A 17,113-nucleotide genomic window follows, 5' to 3' on the forward strand; every position below is an offset into this window, starting at 1 on the left:
TTAAGGGGGAAAGGGGATATCCAATACAGTGATAATCATTGACGGTCACATTAATCTTAGCAAAGTTTGAACTGTTTCAAAGATGTCCAATTATTGTTCCAAATTACTGTCTGGCAATTCTTCAAAATTCATGACAAATGAAAAAGAGTGGATAGCAAATTATGCACAAGTGCTGAAACTTCAAGCAAAATAAAAAAGCATTTCTCAACCAAGGTCAAATATAAGATTACATTTTTATTTCAAGCTTATAAATTTTAATGATAGTCATGAAACTAAAAACAACATCCTCATATGTAACAATGTAGACAGAATTATATGTTTGAATTACAGATATTAACCTGCAGCATTGAGAAATCAGGTTTTGTCTCAACATTTACAAATTCTTCCCCCAACTCTCATTTTGCAACCAAAAAAAGTTTTTAGGAATAGGGAAAGACTATCTGTAACTACATTGTTCTTAATGTGGAAAAAAGATGTTGCATCACTGAAGCACACTATTGCAACAAAATATACACCTTCGGGATTTCATAAATTTTTAAATACTGTATTTTTTTTTTAATATTGCAGATCGCTTTGCTCCAGGTGTGTTTTAGAGACTTGTCAGTCTTAAATAATTTCCATTCCAGTTATTGCCTTCTCTTTATACTCAAGATGGTCTGCAAATAGACCTAGTGTTTATAGAAAATTCTGTGAACAAGTTTCTGTAAATGTACAAAGTTCCTCAAAAAGCTGCTTCAGGAAACTTACTTAAAATCAATTTAAGAATCACGATATCGACTGTTTATTAGGTTACTACGGGGCCACAGTTCCTATGCTTTATTCAATCCAAATGCTCAAACTCAAACCTGGGAGACACACACACACGCACACACATACACTAGCTTAAGTTTCACCTCAAGTTTGAATCTTCAGCTATTTGATTTTTACTGGTAATCTTTTTTTAAAAATGCACTGCTTAGGAGGAGGATGAGTTTCACCCTTCTTGTACAATTAAGAATTGTGACGTGCATTTTGTATTGCTCCAAATAGTGAATGAAATAAACATGAAGAAAGACAACTGAACACTATGAGAAGAAAGCATTGAGTACAAAGTTGTACCTGGTATACTTTCAGGAGACAAAAGCTTGGGCCAGAAAAATGTTTTGAATAACAAAACTATACATGAAAACGCTTTTGCTTATAGTCAACAGGGCAAAAGCAATACTTCTGAGGGATTCTTCACAACTTGATTCTATTTTCTTTGCTCAAATTGTATTGAAATAAACCAAAGAAACCACGTGCTCAATGCAAAACCTTTTTGCCCCCTTTTCTCTTTCCAATTGGCTTTACAAATCCTCCGTAACCAGGAAATGCAACTGTTCCAGGTTGTAGATTTCTCCATGTTCAATACTCAAACAATTAACAGGAAGTGTGCTTCCACCAGAGAGATAGGAAATGCCAGCTTTCCACAATTGAACTCTTCAGTATCAGGAAACAATCCAGCAAACCACTTCTTCATTGATAAAAATAGATCAACTATGTAGCACAGAATGGGCAATGGCAAGTCCACTGACTCTCCGTTTAGGAAGTCAACTGTACCATCAGCCAAGCTAAAACCAGACCTACATCAGACATTTGTCCCTTAGCAAGCAAAGGTTGTTCCTGCTTGTAATCTGTAAATAAGAAATGCATTTGTATAAGTGTTTCAAATGCTCCCTCCCACAACTCCTGCCTTCCAACAGCATGTAGCACAAAGTCTGGAATTGGCCACACTGTGAAAACTGGTGCTATTACTCCAATTGCACTGGAGGATCAGAAAGCCAGGTGTCTTGAAACCACAATTGACGTTACTTAAAGGGAATTATCTGCTGCTGTACTACAAAAGCAGTTCCACTCTAAAATAAACCCGTACAGGTAGCAAGCCCAGAAATACCACAGTGTAAAATATTAAGCTTTTAGCTTAGCCGCAGAAAACCAAGCATTTGTATAAACACTGCAAAATAAGTTTTTAAGACCTATGGGTCATCAGGAAAGTCTTTTCAATTAATAATATGTTTAATAAAAACTGTTGATTCCACAACAGGCTTTGTTCAGCATTTATTTGTAGGTGGTTACAAAGATAAGATGGGTAAAAAGATCTGCATCTGTATAGTGAATACACCACTAATGTTTGAAAGGTGAAATCGGCTTTCTTTAAGAAGTACTTCATACATTACTGCTGCTCCAAGAGAATAATAAATAGAACTATATGGCATATTATGTATTTGACCTAGTACCAGAAATTCTATTAAACCAATCACAGGATTGCTTTTACGAAGTTTTCTGGCAGCAGCAAAAAGCTTTTAAATTACATCTTTTTCCAGCACTCCCATTTTTTTTTTTTTAACCCTTTTCCCCTAGTCACCCTGACTATTCATTCAAAACACGTCTTCGAGCTGAGGAGATAGAACAAATCACTGATCCATCAATGACCACTTTCAATGCTGCCTGGTGATCTAACAGGAGGTGAACTTGTAGCAGGGGAGATAACCATCTCCATTTCTTCCCCACACCCCCCAAATGGGACACAGTTGCTGTAAGGTGCTATACCAGCAGCTCAGCTGAGAACAGCAAAACTACAACATGTAAACATCAGTGCCAGGCAGCACTTGTGAAGCCAGAGATGTTATTGCGATAGTGCCCTAAAATATGGCTGAACACCCAGCTTTTATAGCTGCACTTGGTGCAGTTAGAAAACTCATTGTAGGTCCTCAACAGAGAAGCAAAAGCTTCTTTAAAAATTTCAACTGCTGTTCTTAAATTCAGAAAAGTATCTCTACAATTCTTAAATTAGAAGAGAATAGAATTAAGTTAAAACCCCTCACAAGTCAAAATAACAATTCTTAAAGTCTCTGCCTCAGAGACAATCCTTTTCAGAGATGCCATGTTAAGCAACAGAAAATAGGAAGAAATACAGAATGATCATTAATTCATTCATACTCCTCCTCATCATCATCATCGTCATCGTCATCTTCAATATAGGAGGTGGGGGTCTCCATTCTGGGATCGGAATAGTGTGTACCATTGAAACTTCCCTGTGCTCGACTGGTCACTAAGGCCACTTCGGTATCAGTTGGTAAGGCTACTATTTCATCACTGGCACCAAATGCTCTGAAAGAAATAAGTACATTTATTAAAGAAAAATGGAAAAAAGGAACTTTAAGAGAAAGAGAAAAGACTACAAGTGAAATGAAAAAGAAACAGAGGCGAGAAGAGAAAGGGAAGAGAGGGATAAGGGGATAAAATAAAAATGATTTAAAAAGTAGTAAGAGTGTAAGAGGTCAGGGGCAAGAATCTGTTTGGTCTGAGCCCAGATGAATTCACTATCTTTATTAACAGAGGGATGTTATTTCAAAGCAACAAATTCTTGTTCAAGGCTGTTACAACTGGCCCAGTCATTTTTTTCAAGATAGTGTAGAAAGCTAATTAAAATAAAACCAAAATGGCCATCATACATTAACTTTCAGTTAATAAGAGGAGTAAGCCAATGCTAGATTCAAGTAGATATTATCTCTGGTTAAAACATTATGCTTGGTATATCAAATTACAATGTTAGCTCAATATTTTGATTTTTAACTTGCTATTAGGAGCATTTTCACTCAAAAGTGTTTGGAGAAAATAAACTGAAGATGCACCACTTGAGAAAACAGGAGAAGTCATAGTACAGATAAAAATCTGGTTAAGGGCAAGACAACCAGTGGGATTTTATTAAGATTGTCGGTCTTGCACATGGTATGAGGATGATATCAAATGAAGAAGCAGAGCTACAAAATGTCAAATTTTAAGAGCACTGTATAGGAGAAGATTTTTTTAACCTTCACTGCAGTTTTTGCTTCAAAGATACAAGAGGTACTTCAATATTGTTAGCAGAATATCAAGGTAAAACCATGCAATTATGTGAAATCAGATGTGAAAGCTTAAGGGGCAGGGAAGAAAGAAGCATCTACAGACTTACCTGCTAGACTGGAAGCTTGAAGATGCAGATGCTGCTACTGAACTTGGGCCTGAGTTAACATTTTGCACTCCTTTAGCCATTTCTGTATAATATCAATGAAAATGAACACTTAATTTTTAAAAATCCATAAATACTAGGTTAGGGTATTCCAAATTAGCTGCATTTGGTTGCAGAGAATGTTTTAAATTTCTAAGTGGAGGCATATAAAGAAATTTTGATTTCAAGTAGGCATAAATTTGGGCTGAATCTAGGGAATGCTGGACCTTTAAAACCCTAGATGTAGGCCATCAGGTCCAGGGGATTCGTTGGCTTTTGGTCCCAATATTTTCTCCAGTACTAATTCTTTACAAATACTAATTTCTGCAAGTTCGTCAATCTCACTAGACCCTTGGTTCCCCATTACTTGCAGAATGTTTTTTCTGTCTTCTACCATGAAGACAGATGAGAGTATTTGTTTAATGTCCCTGCCATTTCCTTACTCCCCATTATAATTTCTCCTGCCTCTGCCTCTAAGGGACCCATGCTTATTTTTGCTAATCTCTTCCCTTTTTGTATACATCTAAAAGCTTTTATAATTTGTTTTAGTGTCTCTGGCTAGTTCACTCTCATTTTTTTTTTCTTTCTACATCAATTTCTTGGCCATCCTTTGTTAAATTCTAAAATCCTCTCAATCCTCAGGCTTACGATTATACAAGGAGCCAAACTGGAGAGGGTAGTCAAAGTGGTGACATCACCAATAAAAAGGGCCTGCTGATCCATTCTTGCAATTTGGGCTGCTCCCCTACCACCAGACTTCTACCAACAATGGCACAATCCTACAGAAAAATATATTGGGAAGCACTGACATTTGTGTACTGAAGGCAGGTGGCCAATGGCAGTCCTGGCAAGGGAAGCTGGCAGTATGCCTCAGCACCCAATCTTGTCCTGTTCACTGCTCCTAACCTGCCAGATTTTGAACAGGATTTGAGAGGAAAATCCACTCACTGAGTGTCAAAATTGTGGTGTACAGGAAAATGTTAAGTGAGAAGACCAAGACTAATGGGTACCGATATACTTATACCTGTGAAAACGTTAAACAGCAAGATGATATAAATATACATATACACAACCATTGGAGCCCATTATTAGTATACTAAGCCTTTGTTATAGTGAGAAATAAACTTTGCTGTGCTAACTAAAACAGATGCACACAAATGAAAAGGTATATTGTTTCCAGTTATATTGCATTAAAAAAGCTAAAAGGTGCAATGCCAGAAAACAAAGTTAGATTTATATAGCACCTTTATGTCCCAAAATACTTCACTGCCTTCAGAAGTAGACAAATGTAACAGTCAATTCATGCAGAATTATTGTCAATAGTATTTAAGATTTTTCAAATAAAAACTTAGATTTTTGTATTGTTGAACACTGCTCTGCACTTTCCCATCTTCATCATGCAACATGTTCCAATCAGGAAGTGGGCAGACATGCTCCGAAGACTATGTTGTTCAAACTGGCCCCTGACTTCAGATCCCTTCTAGCAAATAGCATATCCGCTAATCATCAGGGCAGGATAAGGAGCTATTTACTGTACGAAATAGGTGTTAGTTTACTGACTTCAGGGCTTCTAGTTCTATATTGCAATTGCACAATGCATTGAGAACCAACATGCAGTGCCAGAGCGTTAGTATGTGGGTTTACACACATGCTTGATTTTAGTTGCTCTGTTGCAGGGAGGCGGAGCACAATTAAATCTCTTCCCTTTTCATTCTGTATCCACACAGTCACCTTTGTCATATCCTGAGTTCCAATTCTCAGCCTCCTTCCTCTATCACTTGGATGCTACCCCTCAAACACATCATCCAAAAGCCTGCAATAAAAACAAGAAATGCTGGAAATACTCAGCAGGTCTGGTAGCATCTGTGGAGAGAGAAGCAGAGTCAATGCTTCAAGGTAGTGACCGTCATCAGAACTGACCTGAAGCGTTGACTCTGCTTCTCTCCACAGATGCAGCCAGACCTGCTGAGTATTCCCAGCATTTCTTGTTTTTACTTCAGATTTCCAGCATCTGTAGTATTTTGCTTTTACCCAAAAACCTGCAATGGGTATGACACTCGTCTTTACTCTCAGCCTCCGCCATTGATCCCAGGAGTTGTTACTTCATCTAAGTTCTCGCCCAACATTAAGATGGGATATGCTTAAACTTCCTTCAGCTACATATCAGCAAATGGACACTACCCTCTTCAGCTCCCACTAAACGCCTTCAGCATCGACTGGAATGAATTTCCTAGCTGGCCCATTAGGCTATATCTATCTGCAAGTCTAAAGCATTCTATAAACTAATTCCTCCCCCACACCTGAACTAACAAAACGACTTTTTCTACCTCCAAAACATGTCCACCTCCAAAACATATCCACCTCCACCCCATCGTTCTCCCTCAGCTGCCAAAACGTACTTTTCGTGTTTCAAAGTTTTACTGGTTGAACAACCCCTTTCCACCCTCCATCAGGTACAAGTCCCGAAAAATGCCTGCCCCAGCATTGATCGAACTTCTCAGGCTTCTCATGCCTGGAAAACTGATCAAGATTCTTGTCTTCATCTTCAAGTGCTTCCTAGGTTTCACCCTTCCTTACCTCCACTAGCCAATCGTGTGTGAACACACCCTCTACTACAAAGCCATTTTTACCTCCTGCTCTCACTGCTGAACCATTACTGACTGCTGCATCAGGTAGCGCCACCACTCTAACCTCCTCAGCACATGTACCCTAATTCCTTTCAGAAAGATCCTGAAGAGCCAGCTTTTCACTACTCCCTAAATCTACTCTTTTATTTGTCCTCTTGCTCTCTACCCACCACTTCGAGCCATATCTCTATGATGCAAATAAAAATAATAATTCTTGTAGAACAAACTCAATCTAAATTAAAATTCTGGTGAATATTTACAATTACACATAGGTTATTCATCTTCCATTAGTACTGAATGCAGTGTCCAGGAACACTATTGAGAAACACTGGCAAGCTGTTCTTTTCATTTTCAGTTACATTTCTTAAGAAATGCATACTATTTGGAAACAAGCTAAAGAACAAGCAGTTTAAACTTAAAATGATGTGATTGAAATGAATGATTTCTGTATTGAGTTCAATTATAGAATCATAGGATAGTTACAGCACAGGAGGACATTCAGCCCATCATGTCCATGCCTGTTCTCTGCAAGGGCAACTCAGCTAACTCCACTCCTCCACCCTTTTTCCGGTAGCCCTGCAAATTTTCTCTTCAGATAATTATCTAATTTCCTTTTCAAAGCTACAATTGAATCTGCCTCCACCAGTCTCAGGCAGCGCATTCCAGATCCCAATCACTTGGGGTGTAAACATGTTCTTTTATGTCGCCTTTGGTTCTTTTGCCATTCACCTTAAATCAGTGTCCTCTGGTTCTCGATCCTTCTACCATTGGGAACAGTTTCTCTCTATCTACTCTGGCTTGACCGCTCATGATTTTGAACACCTTGATCAAATCCCCCCTCAATCTTCACTTCTCTAAGGAGAACAGCTCCAGCTTCCCCAATCTATCCATGTAACTAAAGTCCCTCATCCTTGGAACCATCCTCCTATATCGTTCACATCTTTCCTAAAGTACGGTGGGCAGAATTGCACACAAGACTCCAGTTGGGGCTGAACCACTGTGTTATAAAGGTTCGTCATAACTTCCTTGCTTTTGTACATTATGCCCCTATTTATCAAGCCCAGAATCCCATGTGCCTTTTTAACAACTTTCTCAACCTGCCCTGCCATCTTGAACGATTTGTGAACATATATCCACTGGCCTCTGTTCCTGCACCCGCTTTATTTTTTTTTAAATTAACTCGTGGGACGCGAGATTCGCAGGCAAGGCCAGCATTTATTGCCCATTCTAAGTGCCCTTGAGCCCATTCCAAGTGCCCTTGAGAATGTGGTGGTGAGCCGCCTTCTTGAACCACTGCTGTCCATGTGGTGTAGGTACATCCACACTGCTATGAGGGAGTTCCAGGATATTGACCCAGCGACAGTGAAGGAGGGATGATACAGTTCTAAGTTAGGATACTGTGGGATTTGGAGGGGAGCTTGCAGGTGATGGTATAAAAAGAAAGTGCTGGAAATACTCAGGTCAGGCAGCATCTGTGGAGAGAGAAGCAGAGAGTTAATGTTTCAGGTCTGTGACCTTTCATCAGAACCAGGTCACAGACCTGAAACTTTAACTCTGTTTCTTTCTCCACAGATGCTGCCTGACCTGTTGAGTATTTCCAGCACTTTGTTTTAATTTCAGATTTCCAGCATCTGCAGTATTTTGTTTTTATTTATTGCAGGTGGTGGTGTTTGCATGCGTCTGCTGCCCTTCTTCTTCTAGTGATAGAGGTCTTAGGTTTGGAAGGTGCAGATACACACTGCTGCCACTGTGCACCAGTGGTGGAAGCAGTGAATGTTTAAGGTGGTGGATGGGATACTGATCAAGTAGACTGCTTTGTCCTGGATGATGTTGAGCTTCAAGTGTTGTTGGAGCTGCTTCAGACTGCAGTGAACCAGATGGGTTTTAATGAATGCCCTTTAGTGAAGGAAATCTATGTCCTGCCTGGTCTGGCCTACATGTAACTTCAGACCCACAGCAATGTGGCTGATTCTTAACTGCTCTCTGAAATAGCCTAGCAAGCCACTCAGTTGTATCAAACGGCTACAGAAAAGCAAAATACTGCAGATGTTAGAAATCTGAAATAAAAATAAAAGTGCTGGAAATACTCAGCAGGTCTGGCAGCATCTGTGGAGAGATACAGAGTTAACGTTTTAGGTCTGTGACCTTTCATCAGAATTCGGTTTCCAGCACTTTCTGTTTTTACTGCTACAGAAAAGTGTTATTTTATATTGCCTCTCCTCATTTTTCTTAGCAAAATATATCACTTCACACTTCTCTGAACTGAATTTCATCTGCCCCATATCTATCCATTCCATCAGACAGTTTAAGTCGTCTGGAAGACAGTCACAAACCTCCTCACAGTTCACAATACTTCTAAGTTGTGTCATCTGAAAATTTTGAAATTGTGCCCTGCACACCCAAATCTAGGTCATTAATATATATCAAGAAAAGTAGTGATCCTAGTACTGACCCAAGGAAACTCCACTGTATATATTCCTCCAGTCCAAAAAACGAATGTGCACTGCTACTTTAGGCATATAAATAGTAAAAGAAGGTGTGAGGCTGATTAGAGACCAAAAGTGGATATGCACATGGAGGCTGAGGTATTAAAATGAGTACTTTGCATCTGCCTTTACCAAGGAAAAAGATGCTACCAAAGTCAGTGAAAGAGAAGGCAATTAAGATACTGGATGGGCTAAACATTGATAAAGAGGTGGTATTAAAAAGGCTGGCTGTATTTAAAGAAGTCATCCAGGGAGCTCTGGCTTTGGTTGCTCTATCTTTCCCCCTCATGGTAACGTACCTCGACAAGCTTATTTCCTGTCATTCAGCCAACTTCATATTCATACTGCCACTTTCCCTTTTATTCCATGGACTCCAACTTTGCTGGCAAGTCGAATATGTGGTACTTTATCAAATGCCTTTTGGAAGTCCATCATATACACATCAACCCTCTGTTACCTTAACAAAAAACTCAGTCAAGCTGGCCAAAACCCCTTTAACAAACCATGCTGGTTTTCCTTAATTAATATACACTTGTCCAAGTGTTTATTAATTTTGTCTTGGATTTTTGTTTCTAGAAGCATTTCAACCACCGAGGTTAAACTGACTGGCCTGTAGTTGCTGGGTTTATGCTTGCACCGTGTTTTGAACAAGTCTCCAGTCCTCTGGCACCACCCCCATATCGAAGGAGGATCGGAGGATTAAGGCCAGCACCTCCACAATTTCCACCCTTATTACACTCAGCATTCTCAGACGCATCTCATCTGGTCCTGGTGACTTAACAAATTTAAATACAGCCAGCCTTTTTAATACCACCTCTTGATCAATGTTTAGCCCATCCAGTATCTTAACTGTCTTCTCTTTCACTGACTTTGGTAGCATCTTTTTCCTTGGTAAAGACAGATGCAAAAGTACTCAGCCTTCAAGTGCATATCCACCTTTTGGTCACTAATCGGCCTCGCCCCTCCTCTTACTATTTATATGCCTAAAGACGACTTTTGGATTCCCTTTATGCTAGCTGCCAGTCTTTTCTCATACACGCTTTTGTCTCTCATTTCGTTTTTCATTTCTCCGCTTAACTTTCTACATTCCGCCTGGTTCTCACTTGTATTATCCACCTGACAGCTGTCATACACCCCCTTTTTCTGCTTCATCTTACCCTAGATCCCTTTTGTCATCCAGGAAGCTCTAGCTTTGGTTGCCCTGCCTTTACCCATCGTGGGAATGTACCTTGACAAGCTTGTGACGAGACTACATACATTCAGTCACCTTCCTGTCATAGCACATACATAAATAATAAATGCAAGACCCCAACCTGCAACAAGATGGAAGATCCACAGTGTTTTGGTGAGTGCCATGAAATAGAATCCAATCCATTACACAAACTGCTTTAGGTGGCTTGAACTCAAAACAGAATGCACTCAGTAAATAATGTACGGTTTTGCACTCCACCCCCACAAAGAAAAGCCCCAAAAATGAGTAGCGAACCATGGTGATCTTTTCTATGTGTAACATTAAACACTGGAGCTATGGGTACACTAGGTCTCAGCATCCCTGGGCTAGATAAACAAATAAGCAGGTTCCAACACTTGATAACTACCTGGTGCTTATGAGGCAAGCTTCCAATGTCATGCTTTCCTCGCTGCAAGTAGGCTGTGCTCTTTGTTGGAAAAGGTCATTAGTAGCCAGGAACGAGTTCCCCTCCAGGCTTGCAGACAGACATGAAGTGACATACGCACAAGCAGAATTGTTTGTCTTATTGTTGTCCTCTGAATTTGGAGCATTGTATAAGATATCAGAACCAAAAAAAAAATCCTCTAGTCATATTCCACTTCTACATCATTAGACATGGCCTAGTTTTACCTCCTCAATGACATCAGCTACAAAAGTAGTTTCTGTGTTTACCTAAAAAAGGTCAATGCACTTCTAAGCAATTCATTGCAAGGTGTTTTGAGAGATGAAAAGGTGCTTTATAAATGGAATTTCTTCCTTTCTGACTAACCTACAAATACCAAAAATGCTTATTACAAACAGGTGCACGCTACAATTGGATAAATTAAGCTGATAATACATTCATCATGATTTTACACAGGGTTTAATATCCAAAAACCAAGCACATGATTGACTCCATGTATAAATTGCATCCCCCACCAACATTTTACCTATTACATATGGTTCCAGTGCGTGGGGTACGAGGCTCTTAGCCATCTTCAATTCATCAGCTGAACAGCCACCAGACTCCAATCCAAAAGCCATTCGCATTCTTTTAAGAATTTCAATGTCATCGTGGATTTCAAATGTATTATCAAAGTTAAAAAAATATTCAAACCTGCAGGACAGAAGTGAAATATTGAATTTTTACTTTTGGGAAATTTGAAGAAAAATTCTAAGAAAAAGTCCCACAAAAGCTTTTCAAATATTCCTCGCAAAATACCTCCTCCTAGAATTCTTTAAAAATTAAAAACTTGTATTTTTCTGGTCTCCAAATCAGGATCAGCAAGTGAAATTTCTAGGCCAAATGCTGAAGTAGATAATTTCATTTTGCCACTACTCTACTGAAAGCAAGAAGCAAATAGTGCTGGCGGCCATGGTCAAAATTAAGAACATCATGTTTCAGCAACCAGCTGCAGAAACCTATAACGTTATGTTCTCTTTCGTCTCCCTCAATCTCATTTTAAAAAAAATTCTAATCGCTCAAGATGGCTCAAGTTTATCTAGCAAGTAGCCAAGTTGCACAGAAAAAGATGATATGGAGTTAAATCCCCAATCTTTGGAGTCATCTGATCTCCACTTCCATGGTTAAGAAAGGGACAGGGCTTCCAGTCCTGATCCTTATTCAGGAATAAGGAGTAATCATGCATGGACAGAATGTGGCTCAGTTGCATGCCTTCACTAGCAACATGTTAGACACAGCCAACATTAACAGCCACTTGGCAAAATGATGCAGAGTCAATGGTTTCCCTTGTGTGGTACCCCAGCAAAGAGTCAACGTCTTCAGGAAAGGAGGGACGGGAAGAGAATAAAAAAATCTAAGTCAGATGGCATAAACTCAATTGGCCAAATGGCCTCCTTCTGTGCCGTAAATTAATATGACAAAGGTAGGCCTCCTCCCCCACACAAGTACTCAGATGGCCATTATTATATTAGAATATTCCTTTTATTACTATAATTAACTTTTATGGCCACGTAGTGTTCAATTTTCCACCTGACCACAGAAAGTGTATTTGTATTAAGAGTTTAGAATTAGAATTAGAACATTACAGCGCAGTACAGGCCCTTCGGCCCTCGATGTTGCGCCGACCTGTGAAACCATCTGACCTACACTATTCCATTTTCATCCATATGTCTATCCAATGACCACTTAAATGCCCTTAAAGTTGGCGAGTCTACTACTGTTGCAGGCAGGGCGTTCCACGCCCCTACTACTCTGAGTAAAGAAACTGCCTCTGACATCTGTCCTATATCTATCACCCCTCAACTTAAAGCTATGTCCCCTCGTATTTGCCATCACCATCCGAGGAAAAAGACTCTCACTATCCACCCTATCTAACCCTCTGATTATCTTGTATGTCTCTATTAAGTCACCTCTCCTCCTCCTTCTCTCTAACGAAAACAACCCCAAGTCCCTCAGCCTTTCCTCGTAAGATCTTCCCTCCATACCAGGCAACATCCTAGTAAATCTCCTCTGCACCCTTTCCAAAGCTTCCACATCCTTCCTATAATGCGGTGACCAGAACTGCACGCAACACTCAAGGTGCGGCCTCACCAGAGTTTTGTACAGCTGCATCATGACCTCGTGGCTCCGAAACTCGATCCCCCTACTAATAAAAGCTAACACACCATATGCCTTCTTAACAGCCCTATTAACCTGGGTAGCAACTTTCAGGGATTTATGTACTTGGACACCAAGATCTCTCTGCTCATCTACACTACCAAGAATCTTCCCATTAGCCCAGTACTCTGCATTGCTGTTACTCCTTCCAAAGTGAATCACCTCACACTTCTCCGCATTAAACTCCATTTGCCATCTTTCAGCCCAGCTCTGCAGCCTATCTATGTCCCTCTGTACCCTACAACACCCTTCGACACTATCCACAACTCCACCGACCTTCGTGTCATCCGCAAATTTACTAACCCACCCTTCTACACCCTCATCCAGGTCATTTATAAAAATGACAAACAGCAGTGGCCCCAAAACAGAACCTTGTGGTACACCACTAGTAACTAAACTCCAGGATGAACATTTGCCATCAACCACCACCCTCTGTCTTCTTTCAGCTAGCCAATTTCTGATCCAAAGCTCTAAATCACCTTCAACCCCATACTTCCGTATTTTCTGCAATAGCCTACCGTGGGGAACCTTATCAAACGCCTTACTGAAATCCATATACACCACATCCACGGCTTTACCCTCATCCACCTGTTTGGTCACCTTCTCGAAAAACTCAATAAGGTTTGTGAGGCACGACCTACCTTTCACAAAACCGTGCTGACTGTCGCAAATGAACTTATTCTTTTCAAGATGATTATAAATCCTATCTCTTATAACCTTTTCCAACATTTTACCCACAACCGAAGTAAGGCTCACAGGTCTATAATTACCAGGGCTGTCTCTACTCCCCTTCTTGAACAAGGGGACAACATTTGCTATCCTCCAGTCTTCCGGCACTACTCCTGTCGACAATGACGACATAAAGATCAACAACAACGGCTCTGCAATCTCCTCCCTGGCTTCCCAGAGAATCCTAGGATAAATCCCATCTGGCCCAGGGGACTTATCTATTTTCACACTTTCCAAAATTGCTAACACCTCCTCCTTGTGAATCTCAATCCCATCTAGCCTAGTAGGCTGTATCTCAGTAATCTCCTCGACAACATTTTCTTTCTCTACTGTAAATACTGACGAAAAATATTCATTTAACGCTTCCCCTATCTCCTCTGATTCCGCACACAACTTCCCACTACTATCCTTGATTGGCCCTATTCTAACTCTTATAATTCTTTTATTCCTGATATACCTATAGAAAGCCTTAGGATTTTCCCTGATCCTATCCGCCAATGACTTCTCGTGTCCTCTCCTTGCTCTTCTTAGCCCTCCCTTTAGATCCTTCCTGGCTAGCTTGTAACTCTCAAGCGCCCTAACTGAGCCTTCACGTCTCATCCTAACATAAGCCGCCTTCTTCCTCTTGACAAGCGCTTCAACTTCTTTAGTAAACCACGGCTCCATCGCTCGACAACTTCCTCCCTGCCTGACAGGTACATACTTATCAAGGACACGCATTAGCTGCTCCTTGAATAAGCTCCACATTTCGTTTGTGCCCATCCCCTGCAGTTTCCTTCCCCATCCTACACATCCTAAATCTTAGCCCCTTTGTGTTTTATTTTTCAAATAAACAGACGAGAAGTCTTGTTGTAGGTTTTTGACAACAGCAAGTCAATTGTTTATTGATTGCTATGCCTTATCCCGACATTGTCGTAACCTCAATCACTCGCATTTGCGTGTACGTGTATACACACACAGAGAAAAAAATAGAGGGGGAAAGAGGGGAGAAGGGTTATGATAAACTTGAATTCTCTCAAGACTCCAAGTCCAGATAGTTGCAGGCCCGTGGTGATTATAGATTTCTCTCTTGATTGAAGGTTCTGTTGAAGAGGTGGGTCACTCCTAGCTCTCTTTGCTGCATGATGTAGATGTCAGATATTTTCCCAGCAGGGCATGTGCTTTTTGGAATGCCAAGTTACAAGTAGTTTTATGTTCTGGCTCAGTCGCTCTCTTTTTGGCTGTCTTTTTAAAAAAAAATTACAACGGTCACTTCTCACCTCCTGTTAGGACACATTCTGATTTCTTCTCCATGGAGATCGCACAATGGCGCAGGACGTGGTGACTTCACACCTCCTTTGTTTTAGAAAATGACATTTAATTCTGGAATGTTTTTATAATAGGTGTGAGATGGATTTCATTATCACCTTTTGGCTTTGAAGATTTGTCCTTTGTCTTTGACAGACTAATTGAATATACAAAAGGTTTATCCCCTTCTCTTCGGTGGCCATTTTGGACTCCTGTTTACTTTTTAAACACAAAGTACGTCCTGACAATGCAGAGCATGCGCAGAGTGATCGCCGATGTCATCAGTGTGTCCGATCATTTGCCAGCTTGCCAGTATGAAGCTGTGCATGCGCACAATGATGTCAGATGTAATCAGTTCCGAAGAAGGGTCACTGACCCGAAACGTTAACTCTGCTTCTCTTTCCACAGATGCTGCCAGACCGGCTGAGTGGTTCCAGCATTTCTTGTTTTTATGTCAGATGTAATGACGTCCGAACGTTGCCTCACCCCTCAATGACTGCAATCACTGCCTCCATTCCCCCTCAACAGTACCCCGCTTCAGTTGCTCGCTTCCCGCCTGCCTCACCACTACCCCCCACAGCTGGCCTTGATGCCTCCCCCCTCAGCTGCTCGCTCCTGACCTCGCTGCTTCCACCCTCAGCTGTTCGCTCCCCGCCTCACTGCTTCAGCCACTCACTTGCTGCGTTCCGCTTGCCCCCCCCCACCCCGGCCAATCGCTGTCCATTGTGCCGCCTGCAGAAGCGGCGGGGAACGAGCCGCTGAGGGTGGAGAGCGGCCGAAAGGGTGAGGGGACGAGGCGGGGAACGAGCCGCTGAGGGTGGAGAGCGGCCGAGAGGGTGAGGGGACGAGGCGGGGAGCGAGCCGCCAAGATGGGAGAAGCGGCGAGACCAGGAGCGGCTGGCTGGTGTGGGGATTGGGGCGAGGGGAAAGCGAGCAGTCGAGGTGGGGAAGCGGCGAGGCAGGGAGCGAGCGGCTGAGGGGAGGAAGTGGCAAGGCAGGGAGCGAGGGGACGGGCGCGGTGCAAAGAAGCGGCGATGGCAGGAGGGAATAGGATACTGTTGGGGGTGGGATGGAGGCAGCGATCGCAGCCATTGAGGGGGTTTGGGTTTAATTTGTTTTATGTGCCAAATTAAGCAGCACCATTTTTATTACTGGCAGCTGCCTGAGACATCGCATACAGTGACATTTCAGTCGATGAGGCGTCTTTTGCGCATGTGCTACTATTGCACCACCTAGTGGTTGTGTTGTCAGCAAATTCAGCACTTAAAATAAAGGTTCCGTTTTTAAAGAGTCAGCTTTTTCATAACTCTTCAGTTACTTAGTGAACATTGTATCATCGCATCTCCGATGTGCATGACACCTCCCCCAAAAGGGGAAAAATGAAATTCCTTGGATTTCATTTTTGTGTTGTTTAGGTTTAGAAAGAGGGAAAAGATACAGTAACACAGTTTAGGGTCACATACTTTACACATTCATTTCATTCACTCCTCAGGCTTCCAGCCCCAAGTGTGGGGCGGCACAGTGGCGCAGTGGTTAGCACCGCAGCCTCCAGGGACCCGGGTTCGATTCCGGGTACTGCCTGTGTGGAGTTTGAAAGTTCTCCCTGTGTCTGCGTGGGTTTTCTCCGGGTGCTCCGGTTTCCTCCCACAAGCCAAAAGACTTGCAGGTTGATAGGTAAATTGGCCATTATAAATTGTCACTAGTATAGGTAGGTGGTTAGTCGAAGAGACTTAGTAGTTGGCAGGAAAAAAGACAGAGGCGCAAGGGGAGAGCCAACTGTGCAACAGCCCCGACAAACAAATTTCTCTGCAGCACCTGTGGAAGAGCCTGTCACTCCAGAATTGGCCTTTATAGCCACTCCAGGCGCTGCTTCACAAACCACTGACCACCTCCAGGCGCGTATCCATTGTCTCTCGAGATAAGGAGGCCCAAAAGATAGGTAGGTGGTAGGGAAATATAGGGACAGGTGGGGATGTTTGGTAGGAATATGGGATTAGTGTAGGATTAGTATAAATGGGTGGTTGATGTTCGGCACAGACTCGGTGGGCCGAAGGGCCTGTTTCAGTGCTGTATCTCTAATCTAATCTAAAAAGTCTGATATCAATTTAATTTACAGTGTTCTTTACATTCTAGACAGTGCGTCAG

General features: G+C 41.7%; 1 protein-coding gene across 3 annotated transcripts in view; it reads right to left on the reverse strand.

Annotated features, from left to right (window-relative positions):
* Positions 1–214: 214 nt before the first annotated feature.
* The window catches only part of LOC137377521 (transcription factor Dp-1-like), a 68,887-nt gene continuing 51,988 nt past the window's right edge, over positions 215–17,113 (reverse strand). For all 3 annotated transcript variants that reach the window (XM_068047206.1, XM_068047204.1, XM_068047205.1), the window contains 3 exons: positions 11,283–11,449; positions 3,974–4,055; positions 215–3,129 (listed from right to left, as the gene is read on the reverse strand). In XM_068047206.1, the coding sequence (XP_067903307.1) occupies positions 2,949–3,129; positions 3,974–4,055; positions 11,283–11,449 (430 nt within the window). In that variant the 3' untranslated portion in view covers positions 215–2,948. The remainder of the gene's footprint in view (positions 3,130–3,973; positions 4,056–11,282; positions 11,450–17,113) is intronic.

Source organism: Heterodontus francisci, chromosome 15 (genome assembly GCF_036365525.1).
Source record: "Heterodontus francisci isolate sHetFra1 chromosome 15, sHetFra1.hap1, whole genome shotgun sequence".
NCBI classification, from domain to species: domain Eukaryota; kingdom Metazoa; phylum Chordata; class Chondrichthyes; order Heterodontiformes; family Heterodontidae; genus Heterodontus; species Heterodontus francisci.